General features: G+C 52.6%; 8 protein-coding genes across 8 annotated transcripts; 4 read left to right on the top strand and 4 right to left on the bottom strand.

Annotated features, from left to right (window-relative positions):
- Positions 1-767: 767 nt before the first annotated feature.
- Positions 768-1,446, bottom strand: J4E87_002167 (uncharacterized protein; the record flags this gene model as incomplete). Its single annotated transcript, XM_049373806.1, has 3 exons — positions 768-1,029; positions 1,105-1,117; positions 1,167-1,446. The coding sequence occupies 3 exons, from the start codon at positions 1,444-1,446 to the stop codon at positions 768-770; spliced, it is 555 nt and encodes a 184-aa protein (XP_049235946.1).
- Positions 1,447-2,325: 879 nt separating this feature from the next.
- J4E87_002166 (uncharacterized protein) lies at positions 2,326-4,145 on the top strand (the record flags this gene model as incomplete). The annotated part of the gene is made up of 5 exons (XM_049373805.1): positions 2,326-2,492; positions 2,537-2,830; positions 2,877-3,052; positions 3,099-3,469; positions 3,519-4,145. The coding sequence occupies 5 exons, from the start codon at positions 2,326-2,328 to the stop codon at positions 4,143-4,145; spliced, it is 1,635 nt and encodes a 544-aa protein (XP_049235945.1).
- Positions 4,146-4,219: 74 nt separating this feature from the next.
- J4E87_002165 (uncharacterized protein) lies at positions 4,220-5,303 on the bottom strand (the record flags this gene model as incomplete). Its single annotated transcript, XM_049373804.1, has 2 exons — positions 4,220-5,223; positions 5,273-5,303. 2 exons carry the CDS (start codon positions 5,301-5,303, stop codon positions 4,220-4,222), a joined length of 1,035 nt encoding a protein of 344 aa, XP_049235944.1.
- A 347-nt stretch (positions 5,304-5,650) lies between these two features.
- J4E87_002164 (uncharacterized protein) lies at positions 5,651-6,680 on the top strand (the record flags this gene model as incomplete). Its single annotated transcript, XM_049373803.1, has 2 exons — positions 5,651-5,945; positions 5,998-6,680. 2 exons carry the CDS (start codon positions 5,651-5,653, stop codon positions 6,678-6,680), a joined length of 978 nt encoding a protein of 325 aa, XP_049235943.1.
- Positions 6,681-6,779: 99 nt separating this feature from the next.
- On the bottom strand, positions 6,780-8,530 carry J4E87_002163 (uncharacterized protein; the record flags this gene model as incomplete). The annotated part of the gene is made up of 5 exons (XM_049373802.1): positions 6,780-7,108; positions 7,162-7,309; positions 7,359-7,555; positions 7,608-8,006; positions 8,062-8,530. The coding sequence occupies 5 exons, from the start codon at positions 8,528-8,530 to the stop codon at positions 6,780-6,782; spliced, it is 1,542 nt and encodes a 513-aa protein (XP_049235942.1).
- A 597-nt stretch (positions 8,531-9,127) lies between these two features.
- Positions 9,128-10,584, bottom strand: J4E87_002162 (uncharacterized protein; the record flags this gene model as incomplete). Its single annotated transcript, XM_049373801.1, has 7 exons — positions 9,128-9,156; positions 9,209-9,293; positions 9,341-9,799; positions 9,857-9,918; positions 9,968-10,224; positions 10,274-10,436; positions 10,488-10,584. The coding sequence occupies 7 exons, from the start codon at positions 10,582-10,584 to the stop codon at positions 9,128-9,130; spliced, it is 1,152 nt and encodes a 383-aa protein (XP_049235941.1).
- Positions 10,585-10,850: 266 nt separating this feature from the next.
- Positions 10,851-12,167, top strand: J4E87_002161 (uncharacterized protein; the record flags this gene model as incomplete). Its single annotated transcript, XM_049373800.1, has 3 exons — positions 10,851-10,994; positions 11,042-11,679; positions 11,723-12,167. The coding sequence occupies 3 exons, from the start codon at positions 10,851-10,853 to the stop codon at positions 12,165-12,167; spliced, it is 1,227 nt and encodes a 408-aa protein (XP_049235940.1).
- Positions 12,168-12,469: 302 nt separating this feature from the next.
- J4E87_002160 (uncharacterized protein) lies at positions 12,470-13,897 on the top strand (the record flags this gene model as incomplete). The annotated part of the gene is made up of 1 exon (XM_049373799.1): positions 12,470-13,897. The coding sequence occupies one exon, from the start codon at positions 12,470-12,472 to the stop codon at positions 13,895-13,897; it is 1,428 nt and encodes a 475-aa protein (XP_049235939.1).
- Positions 13,898-14,301: the final 404 nt, after the last annotated feature.

The following is a 14,301-nucleotide window of genomic DNA, read 5'->3' as shown; positions in this document are numbered from 1 at the left end:
AAAGTCTGCTAGGTGTGGAGGACTGAAGTACCTATGTATATGAGGTCGTGCTGATCCAGGCCCCCCGATCGTGGCATCTTGGCGCTTGAGTGGAGTAAATCAGCACTAGGCGATCCTGTGGCGCTTGGTGGTGGGATATCTCTAGCGTGTGTTGGAAAGGCGCGTGTTTGTAAATTGCGGCCGTGGAAGCATCGATCCCGTTTCGTCAAAGGCTTGCGATGTTGGAGATGAACTTCAGGGTGTGACAAGATGGCGTTGCTTGCTTGAGCCATGGCCACTGACGTCACCACGTATTCTTTATTGAACATCTCTTTCATCTCCTCCGTTGCCATTGCCTACCATGCGCTTTAGGCTCCTAGGTTGCGGTATATCTTGTAAGGCTGGCGGGGCGTTGTCTGTAGTGTGGGCGCTACAGCACCCTGCGACGCGAGACGTCATGATGTTGGTGTTCAGCTAGGCGCGTCTTTAGCGTGATGGCTATGGTGAGACAGCCAACTCACAACCTTGGAATAGACTATGCGCGAGCATCGCCCAGCAAAATGGACGTCTGCATTTACTTCTCTAAGCGACCTCGAAACATTTCACGTCTGGCTTGTTGCTTTGTCGACATCTAGCAAGACAACGTTGACGCATTCCACATTCGTGCGTCCAACCTGCGGACAGCAATCGCGCCACGAAAAAACGCGTAGCGAACCCACTGACGCGTTTACTGATCATTAGGCCTCCAACATTCGGTTACTAAATCTGGTTCGTGTCTCAAACTCCATCTACGGTATCTCATCATACGGTATCTTTTCCTGGGCTGCAACTCGCATCTCGTCGTCCAGCAGTGACATGAGCACCTGGTCCGTGCCCTTCTTCAGCCAGCTAGCATCGTGTGCGAGCGCTGTATGAGCACCAAACTTGGTTTCAAGCAGTCCTATCTTAGCGATGGTTTCTTTCGCCGAAGAAAGGTCTGTATGCAGTGACATGCTCACTGCCCCTGGGCCTTGGAACTCTGCAATTGTTCGCGTGCCGTCCAGCAAATCCCTGACCGGTCAGTAAACGCCCGGTCGTGTACACCATGCACGTCAGCAAACGCCTGGTGCAATCAATTTAACGTACCGCGAATGACAGCCTAGCACAAGATTAGCGAGCGCCAATGGAAACTCCATGGGATAACATACAATCGCTGCCAAGTATTACCCACTCGCCATCTTGCAGTCTTGCAGCAGCAGCCAAGTTACCAGGCATATGGCCAGGTGCATCTAGGATCCAGAAACTGCCGTCTCCGAAGTAGTCCATTGCTCTTTCGAAAGGGCCAAAGGGCTTCCACGCGCCATGTAGCTCATCCCATTTTTCTGTCGAGTTCTCCGGATCAAAGAAGCGGCCGTCCCACTGTAGGCTTGGATCTCTCATATGCCCTGGCTGACATGCTGCTCTCGTACCGGGACCAAAGTACGCCATCGCATTTGGAAATAAATCGCTGATAGGCCTCGAATGATCCCAATGAGCGTGGCTGTAGGCTGCTCAGCGAACTTCATTCACGCCAGCCTTGTTACCATACCTGAACAAGACAGTATCGACATCTTCCGCAGCTACGCCTCTTTGCGCCAACTGCTGAACGATAGTTCTCCTTGGCCCGACGTGGTTGACGAGATCCAACATGAACTTGTTAACCCAAGGGGTATAACAACTTCGGTCCTTCAAGAAACTAGTTAGAAGAAGATTGAGGTAGCCAAACCCGATATTGGCCTACGCACCTCATCCAACCCAAGATCCCAAAGTATGTGTCTTCCCTGGTGCGAGATGTAAAACGCCCAGTTGTACATGCGAAATGTGCCACTCTCACCAGCATGCAAGCGGCTCAGATCTCCTAGAAAGCTGCCGCCATCGAGGAGAGCAAGACTGACAAAGGCGTCAGTATGAGGGAGGCCGGCCTTCATTGTTGGTGTCATTTGCGCAAGAAACTGACTGCGTGTAACATGTACATCTACCTAGGTAGCACTCTATCTAGCCGAACACATGCTTGCTAATTGCCGAGCTCAGACATCGGACGAAATACGATATCCTCATCGATGCGAGGCGCAGTCGCTGCAGTACCCCCACATCCCGCACGCGATGTTTGGTCGCGGGTGATTGCCCCACTACTAAAATGGCAGGTACAGGTGCGGGGTAATTGTCGGACCATCATTGCCCCCAACGTACCTGCTTCCAGAGAAGCAGCTTCAGGGATGCGCAACTTCCTTCAGCCAATCCAAGCAGACACTAGGCAATAGTAAACAATCCGTTAGTCTATGGAACGATCCTTTGCTTCCTACCATCCCATCCCATGCAGCAGCCAACATGTCGGAAACCCTCAAGCACCAACACCTAGGTGAAATAGAAGGAAAGCCAGTAGATGGCGCAGTGCAATTTCTTGGCCTGAAGTATGCTTCGTTAAAAGATCGCTTGGCTGCACCCCAGCTCGTTGATAGCTATGGATCTGGCACTACGGACGCCACCAAATTTGGGTACGTCAACTGGTGACGCCGGTTACCATTTACTAATGGAACAGTCCTCCTCCAGTATCTCCAGTCGGTGCCATTGAACGCGAGTTCGGCTTCATTCAACATTCCCTGCCACTCCCAGAGGTTCCGACGCATTCCGACCTCGAATGTCTGAACCTTAACATCACGGTGCCGACCAACAAGGATGGAGCTGTTGATTCCAACGCGAAGTTGCCTGTCTTTGTCTTCATACATGGAGGCGGTTTTGCTGTTGGGAGTAGCTGGTACCCGCACTATGATCCAGCTCCTATTGTGAAGATGTCTGTCGAGAGGAAAAAACCCATCATCGGCATTACCATCAAGTGGGTCTCACAACCTGAAACACACTTCGTCTACTAACAGATACAGCTATCGATTGGGTTTCACAGGGTTTGCGACTTCCGAAGAATTGCGCAAAGCAGGATACAAAGCGAACAACGGCTTTCACGACCAGCGCACGGCTCTACAGTGGATCAAGAAGTTCATAGGCGGATTCGGGGGTGACGCAGATGAGATCACAGTATGCGGAGAGAGCGCCGGTGGACGTATGTTTTGGACGCTGTTGATCTAGAGCTCGACTAACGTACGCAGTGTCTGCGACAGTATTGCTCTGCTCGGAGGAGCCGCTGATGAAGCGATGTCTTAGTACTGGAGGAGCTGTGCTACTGTTCAAGCCCATTCCAGATTTTGTGGCAGACTCCTCGTACCAAAAAGCCATCGAAGCATTTGGTCTGACGGACAAGTCGCCTGAGGATCGTATCAAGGCCCTCCTGAGTATACCCTTGGATGATCTATGGCAGAAGGTGCCACCCACAGCACCGATGCTGCCTTCAGTTGACAAAGATACTATGCCGGGCTCACCAGATTTCCTTACCGTCTCATCTCAAGAAGACAGCCCAGCTTTCATGATGCCGGGCAGGAAGTGGTGCAAGGCCTTCATGATTGGAGAGTCAAAGTTGGACGTAAGTTTACTATCGCGATACTCAAGATATGTGAGCTCATTTTTCTTAGGCGAACATCATCGCATACCTTGGTCTCGATGCTCGCAAACCAGGCGTCGCGCAAAAGTTCATCGACTCCTGCAACGCCACACTGTCCGCCAAGCCAGAGGTTGCGGAACAGCTTCTCACATCCTACAAGATAACCCCCGAGACCCCGGACGAAGAGGCTATGCTTTCAATACTGCGCTTTGGTTCCGAGATATCTTTCTATGCGCCCGCTCGTGCCTTCGCTCAAGGCTGGCCCAACACACCCGACTCGAAGTTCTTCCTTTACCACTTCAACGAAGGAATACCTTGGGAAGGCCGCTTCAAGGGCGAAGCAGGCCACATTCTCGATGTATCGTACCTCTTCCAGAACTACAACGAGCACCTGGACGACGCGCAACAGAAGGTAGCACGAGAGTACGGAGAAGACTTCATCAAATTCGTCAACGGTGAGGACCCCTGGCCGCCTGTAAAGACCGACAAGTTGTGTGCCAAGGTTTACGGGCCTAGTTCCGATGGTGTCACGAGCAGATGGGTTCCAGATGGTGACCCAGCAAAGATTGGAAGAGATGAGAGGGTACTCAAGCTGGGAGAGACGGCTGGGTTTGATGCCATTATGGAGGTCTTCCAGAACTTCTTTCAAGGAAAGTAGACGGTATTAAGACTACATGAGTGCATCAGAACAGGTCCGCAACACCACTATGTATATTAAAGATGACAGAAGCCTTACTCCGCAAACTCCCACGTTCCATCCTCATTCTTTCTCCCTTTGTCTTCGTATCCCTTCGGTAGACGACCTCCAACATACAAATATATACTGCTACCATCCCTATCTACACACCTCTCGTCCTTCGCCGCCTCTTCCCAAACCTCCAACGCCCTCTCCGCCATACTCGGCCTCACCCCAACCTGACCCGCGCTCTCAATGCCCAATCCCAAATCCTTGAGCATCATCTGCGTCTTGAACCCCGGTTTATAACCACTGTTACTCGGCACCCAATACTCCTTCTGCACATTGGGAATGGGCATGACGTGATCGCACATCCAAGACTGACCAGTGCTGTTCTTGATCACGGAGTATAAAGCGGAGGGGTCGAGGCCGTGAGATACGCCTATTGCGAGGGCTTCGGCGGTGGCGAGGAGAATGGTGCCGGAGAGGTAGTTGTTGCATATTTTAGCGGTGAGACCGGCGCCGAGGGTGTTCAGGTAGAAGGCTTTGGATGGTGGGCCAAGCATCGTGAGGATCGTCGTAATTCGAGAGTCTGGAGAAGCGGAAGAAGTTGGTGTTTGTGCTGGCGGTGGGTGCCCGATTAACATCGATAGTGTGCCTGCTTCTGCTGCTGGAACGCCGCCGGATACGGGGGCGTCGATATATGTTCCCATTTCGGCTTCTTTGAGCTTTTGGCCTACTTCTTTCGTGGTGTTGACGTCGATGGTGCTGCATTCTAGCATTATCCTTTCCTGATCTTTCTTCGCTGCAATCACTCCGTCTTTCTCGTCTAGATACACTTTCCTTACATCTTCACCTCCTGGTACGATGGATATCAGTACTTTCGCATTTTCCGCTGCTTCGCGTGCTGTAGCGACGATTTCTATATGGCCGTGCGACGAGTATTGGGTTTTGAAGCGGGAGCATGCCGAGGCGTTGATGTCGTTGATGTAGAGGGTCGAAGATGGGTCGATCTTCTTGCGGATGTTGGCTGCCATCGCGTAGCCCATCGCTCCGAGACCTTGTCGTTATTAGAAATGCCTACTAAGGTACTGAGTAGGAGTGCTCACCGATGAATGCGTAGTTATCTGCCAACGCCATGTTTCCAAATGATACTCTATCTTGAAACAGTAGTAGGATCAACCTTCTGATACTTTTTCCTCTTCAAGATGCCTTAGTTCACAACGCTCGTCGTCTTTCTTCCAATGTACTCGCTGGATCGGCTAGCGTCATTCGCTCCTTGGTGTTTACCCAAGCCCCACATCATCCCCTCACTTCCCCAATTGCCTTTCCCCAATACAACAACCTCGGCGTACTACTCCGAAATCGTTGCCATTGAACACGCGTAACCTTGCATTTGACGACATAGCATAGTGGTCATGTGAACGCGACGCGACATGTGCCCACCTACTTCACACTCAAGTGCCAAAATCTGAGCGCAATCCCAAATGACTTCATTATTGTTCTATTCCATCATGTCATCAAAGCCCCTGCGGGTAGGCGTAATCGGCCCTGCAGGTTTCGGAGGATCCTATCTCACTGTCGAGTTGCTGAATCGAGGCCATACCGTGATTGGCATTTCACGCAACCCCGAGAAAGTAGGAAAGCATCCGCGCTACATCCCCAGGCCAGTAGATGTCGACCAAGTCTCGATAGAGGAACTATCGGAAGTTTTCGATGGCCTGGATGTCCTGGTCAGCGAGTTTGGACCGCATACAGCTGGTCCTGGGGCTTTATTGTACAGTACGTTTCAGCCAATTCAAGATACCAGTAACCAATGACTGATCCACAACAGTGCCGTTACTAGAATCCGTTCGCAAGATCCTGCTCGCCTACAAGCTACGGCCCGCGTCATACTTCATCTTCGTCGGCGGCGCAGGCTCCCTCCACGTTCCCGGCACTAACATTTCCTGCGTCGACCACCCAGACTTCTTCCTCGCCTACCGCCGCGCCATCTCCACATCACTAGCGCATATAGCATACATGGAAGAGCGCCTCGGTATCATGGGCACCTCACTGCGACGATACCGCGAAGCCAGATTAGCAGAGAGCTCCGGGATCACCACGGAAGAAGACAGAACTGTGATCGCAGACTACGAGAAACAAATCCGCGCCAAAGACAACGCATCAGACTTTATTAAAGCGGGGCGAACGACGTACATGTTCTTTGAGGACCGGAAGAACTTTGATTGGAGTTTTGTTTCGCCGTCTGCTTTGTACCGTCCTGGGAAGAGGACTGGGAAGTACGAGATTAGTGTTGATGAGATGGTGTTGTTGGGGGAGCAGCAGGAGGGCAAAGATGTGTTTGAGGGGAGGTTGACGGGGATTAGTGTCTCGGATATGGCGATTGCAATTGCGAATGAGATTGAGCAGAAGAAATTGGTCTGGAAACATTGGAGTGCTTGGGGTGATATCAGTGAGGATATGCCGGCGCCGGCGTATGTGTTTTTGGATGCTGTGGAGGGTGGTAGTAGATAGGCTCAGATTAGCACAATCTTCGAATGAAGGGATAGAAATTGTTTGCTTGCTCGCTCAGTGATGGAAATTGTTCTTTGGTATCTTTTTTGCTCATCTCTCCTACACGCTCATCTCCTTCAGATTCTCACTGACCTTGAATGGCGCCTCCGTCTTGCTTCTGATCTCATCCACGGTGACGCCCTTCGCATGCTCCTTCAGGGTCAGACCTTCAACGCGATCGCAGTCGAATACTGCCAGGTCCGTGATGATAGTGCTCACGCACTTTTGTCCTGTGAGAGGGAATGTGCATTGGTTTAGGATCTTGGGGTTGCCCTTCTTGTCGACGTGTTCCATGGTGATGACGACTTTGGTTTGTGTGGGGTTCGCGACTAGGTCCATTGCGCCGCCGATGCCTTTGACCTTTCCGGGAAGCATGAAGTTTGCGAGGTCTAGCAATAGTTAGTGGGAAGAAGGGTATGTGTGATAACAGTATGGAACGAACCTCCGTATTGGTTTACTTGCATGGCACCCAGCATGGCAACGTCTATCCGACCTGATCGGATCATGCCGAAAGACTCGTGGCTGCCAAAAGTTGATGCACCCTTGATCAGAGTCACGGTCTCTTTTCCGGCGTTGATAAGGTCGGGGTCCTGAGCGCGTTAGCCACACTGTAACACTACTCCGTTATCGCATTCTCACCTCCTCGCCAGGCTTGGGATACCGTCCCATACCCAAAATTCCGTTCTCAGACTCCAAAACGATCTCGGTACCCTCGGGCAGGAAGGCAGGTGCTGCCAGCGGCATGCCGATACCGAGGTTGACATACATGCCATCCTTCAGTTCTTGTGCTGCGCGCTTGATGATGCGCTCGCGCTTCTGTGATGATTCGGTCGAGCCTAGTACCTTCGTTAGCCACAGTCTCTTATGCCATCATCTGCGTGAACTTGCCACCCTCCAGCCGTGCCTTCTTCTGCTCCTCGGGGCTCTTCCAGAAGACCTTCCGCTCGATCTCCTTGCCCACTGTGCTCTTGATCACCCTCTTGACGTATATGCCCTGGAGATGAATGTCTTCTGGTGCGATCTCTCCATCCTCAACAATCTCATCGGCCTCGACAATCGTCATCTTCGCGTTCTTGCCCATGGCTTCGTTGAAGTTGTTCTGTGCTTTGCGGAACTGGCAGTTGCCGAGACGATCGGCTTTGGCGACTTTGACGAAGGCGTAGTCACCGAAGATGGCTTCTTCCATGACGTAGGATTTGCCGTTGAACTCGCGGGTTTCTTTCGGAGGGGCCATTTTCGCAATGGTGCCGTCGGTGTTGTATCGTACAGGGAGTTCGCCGGTTTGTACTGGAGGGTGTTAGCTGTGCCCTGCACTTGTCAAATCATGGTGAGATCCGCATACCTATTGTTCCATATGCCGCTGGTGTGTAGAAAGCCGGTACACCCGCAGCACCAGCAGCGCACTTCTCTGCGATGGTACCCTGAGGGGTCAACTGCAGACTCAATTGACCCTTCAGGTACATTTGCTCGAACACCTTGTTGTCGCCAATGTAACTCGCAATCATCGTGCCAATCTGCTTCGTCTCCAGAAGCTGTCCAAGCCCAACGCCGGGCATACCAGCGTTATTACTGACAACTGTGAAGTTTGTAAGGTCGCTTCGGTCGCGTAGAGCGTTGATGAGGGTGTTGGGGACTCCAGAGAAGCCGAATCCACCGACCAGAACTGTGGAATCGGACTTCATGTCCTTGATAGCTTCTTGTGCGGAGGAGACGATCTTGTTGATGGCTGGTCGAGAGGCGCTGGCAGAGAAGAATCGCATGCCCGTCGCTGGGCCGCGTCGGCGCGCCGAGAAAAGGAGAGAACGTTGCATCGTGAGGTTCGTAGTCGTGAGTCGCAAAGTATCGAGGAAGTGAAGTCGGAACGATGGGTTTCGGATCGCTTGGCTCAGCTTGTAATGGCACAGAGGTTGTTGATGGGTTGTCCAATTCCAAAGTGTAAGCTCAGCTCAATTGACACCAGATCGAAGCGTCAGACCCTCCACAAACCTCAGTGCACAAAGATCGCGTGTAGAATTGTAGTGTACAGCGGAGATGACGCTCCCCACACGAGCACCACGAGGGCATGCATGACAGCAAATAACCGATTGGGTCAGACCGATGCAAATGCCGTGCCGATGGCGGGTAAGAGCAAAGCTCCACAATCGGAGGTGGATGAGGACTTAGCCGGCCAAGATGCGGAGGTTGCGGCCAAAACGCACGTTCATTGGGCGAAGCCACACGCGGAAAAAGGCAACGTGGAAAACATTTCCAAGGCCGAGCCACGATAGCTGGCTCACGTGCTGACGAGCCAACGCGTGTGCGAAAGGCTGATGGTCATTGACGGGCTGCGGGCACATTTGGATGTCTATATTGAAGAGTTGGTAGATATGTATTACTATGGACACTACATGACAAACTCATCGAGTCGATTAGTACAGATCGTGCACGATTTGCTTCACTGCAGCAAATGTCAGCTAAAGGATTTTCGGAGAATGTGCACGACAACGTACAGCTAGCGAAGTCCTTGTGGTCTTTGCTGTGTAGCGCACGAGATGCGATAGCCTCTTCTTCCGCATCGCCAGACGGCACGTTGTACTATTGGACGTTAGCAATGACCTCCTCGACATACTTCAGCTACTTACAGCTGTCAAGGTGGTCTTGTGTCCCAGCTCTTCGACTAGTCCAGCAATGGCATCGGCAACGACGTGGGAATCCTTCTCATCGCTACCAGTACCTTGCTTCCCGATGTATGGGATGATCCTAGCGATTTGCTTCGCCTCCTCTGGGTTGCTCGCCTTAAAGTGAACCGTCGGTGCGAGACTGAGGCAGCTGGTGATGCCATGCGGAATGCTGTACGTTGCACCAATCGCATGGCCGATGCTGTGACTGAGGCCGACTCCGCCGGTGTACAGGAAGGGGAAGAGTGAGGAGTAACAAGCAACGAAGAGCTTTGTTCGCACTTCGGCGTCGTTGGGGTTGGCTTTCGATTGCGGTAGGTATGTGAAGAGATCCTTGATAGCTTCCAGAGACATGCGTTTTGTAGGGATCTCGGCGGCCAGGGGGTGGTACATCAGCTCAACTGCGTGGTCCAGTGATCGAATCTGCGAGTGTGTCAGAGATAGGTTCTACTTCAGCGCCTGGGGAGGTGATGAACGTACTCCTGTGCTTGTCCAGAGGTTCAAAGGTGTGTACACGGCAAGCTCACCATCGTATACCACAGCTGAATTTGATTAGCCTGAGTCTCTCCGATCGTCCGACATCGTGCTTACCCTTGGGTACAAGTTCTGGGTTGCTCACGGCGATCTTGTGCTTTTCTTCGGTGGTGAAGCCAGCGTTTTGCGTCGTCTCAGCTACACTCAGTGTCGTTGGTACAGCGATACTAGGTATCCACTTTCCGGTCTCCTCGTGGATATTGTATGCAATAGCCTTGGCTGAGTCAATGGGCGAACCACCGCCTATGGATATGAGTACATCGCATCCGGATTTGGTCATCAGCGCGGTGGCTTCTTTGATATCTTGGATCGGTCTTGGAATTGTCAGCCTTGCTGTCCATATTTCAACGGCTCTTCACATACGCATGCTGTCCAATCTTGCTGAATGTACCACCATGCGCAGAACCAAGTGTCTGCTCAATATTCTTGATCACGGGAGTCTTCTCGTTTAAGGATCGTCCGGTGATGATGAAGGCCTTTGTAGCACCGAGCTCGGCAATGACATCTGAAAGCTGGCTGCTCGTTCCTGTGCGAACTTGTAAGTTTTTTCCTCGATCACTATTCGCAGTCTGCCTACCATTTCCGTAAATCATGAGCTTGACGGGCGATGCCCTGTACACTCCCTTGGCAGAGGAGTCAATGTTGCCATTCTGGTACTTGTTCGGGAGCGCCATCGTGTAATGTCTTGTTGAGATCAGTTTGCGCGTGAAAATGTTCAAAGTAAATGGTCGCGTCCGCATGCAAGCTAGATTGGGCAAGCATCATTGCGTTGTTGCCCGAGTCGGCATGGAGGGGTCTCTCGCTCCTGCCCCACACATACACGTCGCCCCGCCACAGCTCTGGCCGCAACCACGATGCGGCACTTCCTCGGCCCTGTGAGATCATACAATAGGCATTCATGTATCAATGCGACGCGTAGACTGTCAGTTCTTGTGCCGAAATGGCGTCCTTTAGCAAAGCCGCGCGGAATGTGCTGCAGAAAAGCCCGAACGATGTAGTTTTACTTTCTGCGGTCAGGTCGCCAATCAATCGTAGTTTCAAGGGCGGTTACAAAGATGCTCATCCAGAAGACATCCTGATGCCGGTGAGTCTCGGCAGGAGAACGCGCTGCACCGTTGCTGAATACAACAGATTATGAAAGCGGCAGTACAGCGAGCTGGCATCGAAAAAGTCGACGTGAACGATGTTATGATTGGGAATGTACTCGCCGAACTGGGCTTCGCGAAGACAGGACGCATGGCGCTCAATCATGCCGGCTTTCCAAACTCGACGACCTTCCATACAGTCAACCGGCAATGCTCGAGCAGTCTACAAGCCATCACCCACATCTCACACTCGATCATGGTGGGTCAGATTGACGTGGGGCTGGCTGGCGGTGTAGAGAGCATGTCGAGAAACTACAGCTCGCGGGGCATCCCAGCCGATGTCTCACCCACGCTGCTTGGGTCGACCGTCAAAGATGCGCGCGACTGTCTTATGCCTATGGGGATCACGTCTGAGAACGTAGCGGAAAGATACAAGGTTGACAGGAAGTCGCAAGATGAATATGCGGTGCGAAGTCATGGGCGCGCAAGTCGCGCCCAAAAGGAAGGTCGCTTTGATTGGGAGATCGAGCCTGTGACGGTTCAGAGGATGGACGAGACAACAGGCCAGCCTGCAGGGCACGAGGTCACCAAGGACGACGGCATTCGGCATGGGTTGACCTTTGAGAAAGTGTCGACGCTGAAGCCTGTGTTCGGCGAGAACGGCAAGAGTACCGCAGGCAACTCGTAAGTGGACATGACTCAAAGCCCTCGCAAAGCTGACTTTCAGATCTCAAATATCGGACGGCGCATCCTCTACCATACTTGCCCGACGTTCGTGGGCTGAAGAGCGTGGATTGAAGCCACTTGGCCGCTTCGTTGGCACTCAGGTCAAGGGTTGCGCCCCCGACGAGATGGGCATTAGCCCGATATACGCCATACCAGCATTGCTGAAGTGGACAGGCGTTGGGCTCAAAGACGTTGACATCATTGAGCTCAACGAGGCGTTCGCAAGCCAGACCATCGCGTGCATTCGGGAGCTGGGTCTTGATGAAGACAAGGTCAATCCGAACGGAGGTGCGATAGCTCTTGGGCATCCCACCGGCGCGACCGGGGCACGGCAGACTGCCACATTGTTCGGCGAGCTGCTGCGTCAGGACAAAGAGATGGGTATCGTCAGCATGTGCGCGAGTACCGGCTTAGGCGTTGCTTCGTTGTTCGTCCGAGAGTCGTAGTTCCGTAGAAATGTTAGAGGCTTTGATGATGAGAATCACGAAAGTGTCGCGCGGGTCACGTGTCGGATGGCTCTAGCCATTTCGGATTGCTAGCGCGGAACGCAGAGGCTGGGCGCTTCCGAGCTTGTAGGCCGGCATTGTCTTCCCCACACGATCCATGGATGCTGGCTGCACCCGCGTCCCACACGTCCACCGTTTCAAGGCCGCTATGTCTTGTATAGTGCTGGAGCTCCTTTTGGAGCTTCACCTCCCCTTCGTCACTCATTGACTCATTGAGGTGCTGCACAACTGCAACACACATCATGTTCCTGTTTCGACGCGTCCCACTGCGTGCCATCCCCCGGCAAACCACCCTTCGTCTCCAACGGCGATCTCTCGGCAGCGTGAGCGCTATCGACTCAGTAATCTTCCGTACGCTATTTGGAACCGATGAGATCAGGAAGGTCTTCGACGACAAAGCGTATATCAATCGATGCGTTGATGCTGAGACTGCTTTGGCAAGAGCGCAATCAAAATGCAATGTCATACCATCTCACATCGGAGAGATTGTGACATCCAAAGCTCGCGAAGTCGAATTGGATTACGATAGGCTACGCAACGAAACTGAGATCGTCGGCTACCCCATCTTTCCTTTGGTGCGACAGCTCTCTGCATCATGCGGTGAGGAGGCTGGGCGATACGTGCATTGGGGAGCAACAACGCAGGACATTATGGATCTGGCAAGCATTCTGCAGATGAAGGAGGGCCTCGAGATCGTTGAGCGCACACTCCGCTCCGTCATCAAAAACCTCGAAGACCTGTCAAGGAAGCACCGGGATACGCCCATGGCTGGTCGCACCCATCTTCAACATGCTCTTCCTATCACTTTTGGCCACAAGTGCGCTATTTGGCTATCTGGGTTCCAACGGCATCTCGAGCGTCTTGAGCAGCTCAAACCTCGCGCCTTGATGGTACAGTTCGGAGGAGCCGCAGGTTCTTTGGCTTCACTAGGTTCGGGCGATGATGGCATTCGTGTTCGAAAGGAAATGGCAAGAGATCTGGGTCTGACGGATCCTCCGATCACCTGGCACGTCGCCCGAGATGGTGTTGCAGAGATCACCAACTATCTCGCGCTTGTTGGTGGTACCCTCGGCAAGCTTGCCCTAGACATTATCATCATGTCCTCCAATGAGCTCTCGGAAGTGTCAGAGCCCTTTGTACCACACCGCGGTGCTTCCTCAACTATGCCTCAGAAGCGAAATCCCATCTCGAGCGAGGTCATCTTAGCCGCATCGAAAGTCCTGCGATCGAATGCTGGCTTGGTGCTGGATGGCATGGTATCGGACTTCGAGCGTGCTTCCGGTCCATGGCATCTCGAATGGGTGGCCGTCCCGGAGAGCTTCGTTATGGCTGTTGGAGCGCTATACCAAGCTGACTTTGCGCTCTCTGGTCTTGTAGTCAATTCGGAGCAGATGCTCACGAACCTCTACTCCACTAGAGGTCTTATTGTCGCAGAAGCTGTCATGATGGGTCTTGCTCCACACGTCGGTCGGTCAAAAGCGCACGATGTTGTCTACGAGGCATGCAAAGAAAGCATTGAGAAAGACACCAGCTTGTTGGAAGCTCTACAGACACGACCCGAGATTACCGATAAGATCTCCGGTGAAGAGCTGAGCTCATTGTGCGACGCAAAGAACTATCTAGGCTCATGTGGACTCATGGTGGACGAGGTCTTAGCTGCATCCAAATAGATCACATCCATGTCATTCATCAGGGCATAACAACCGCCATGCGTAGATATGAGAGAGAATCACATTCCGACTGGTTCATCTGAGTCAGCACTATACTCTCGATTGGTGCTCTTCTCAGAAGTAATCAAGAACCCCGCAAGTGCGCCACGTCCACATTACCATGACCTCCATGTGGGAAAGGCCATCATACTTTCATCTGACGAGTTCCACTAACCCGGTCACGGCCACTATGTGGGCCTCTCACAGCTCCCGTAGCCCAGTTACCGAAACGGAAACCCCGCTATTATCAGGGTCGGGCCCCGCCACCACATACGATGCGCAGGCCGGACCACCCAAGTGCGGCAGATGTCGGCCTAGCATTCCACGGCCATGGATACTCCAATATAAGGCTGAAATCTTTACAT

Source organism: Alternaria ethzedia (assembly GCF_023757985.1).
Source record: "Alternaria ethzedia strain BMP 0044 chromosome Unknown scaffold_4, whole genome shotgun sequence".
Taxonomy (NCBI): domain Eukaryota; kingdom Fungi; phylum Ascomycota; class Dothideomycetes; order Pleosporales; family Pleosporaceae; genus Alternaria; species Alternaria ethzedia.
The sequence above is the reverse complement of the archived record's forward strand: the minus strand, read 5'-3'. Positions and strand labels throughout refer to the sequence as shown.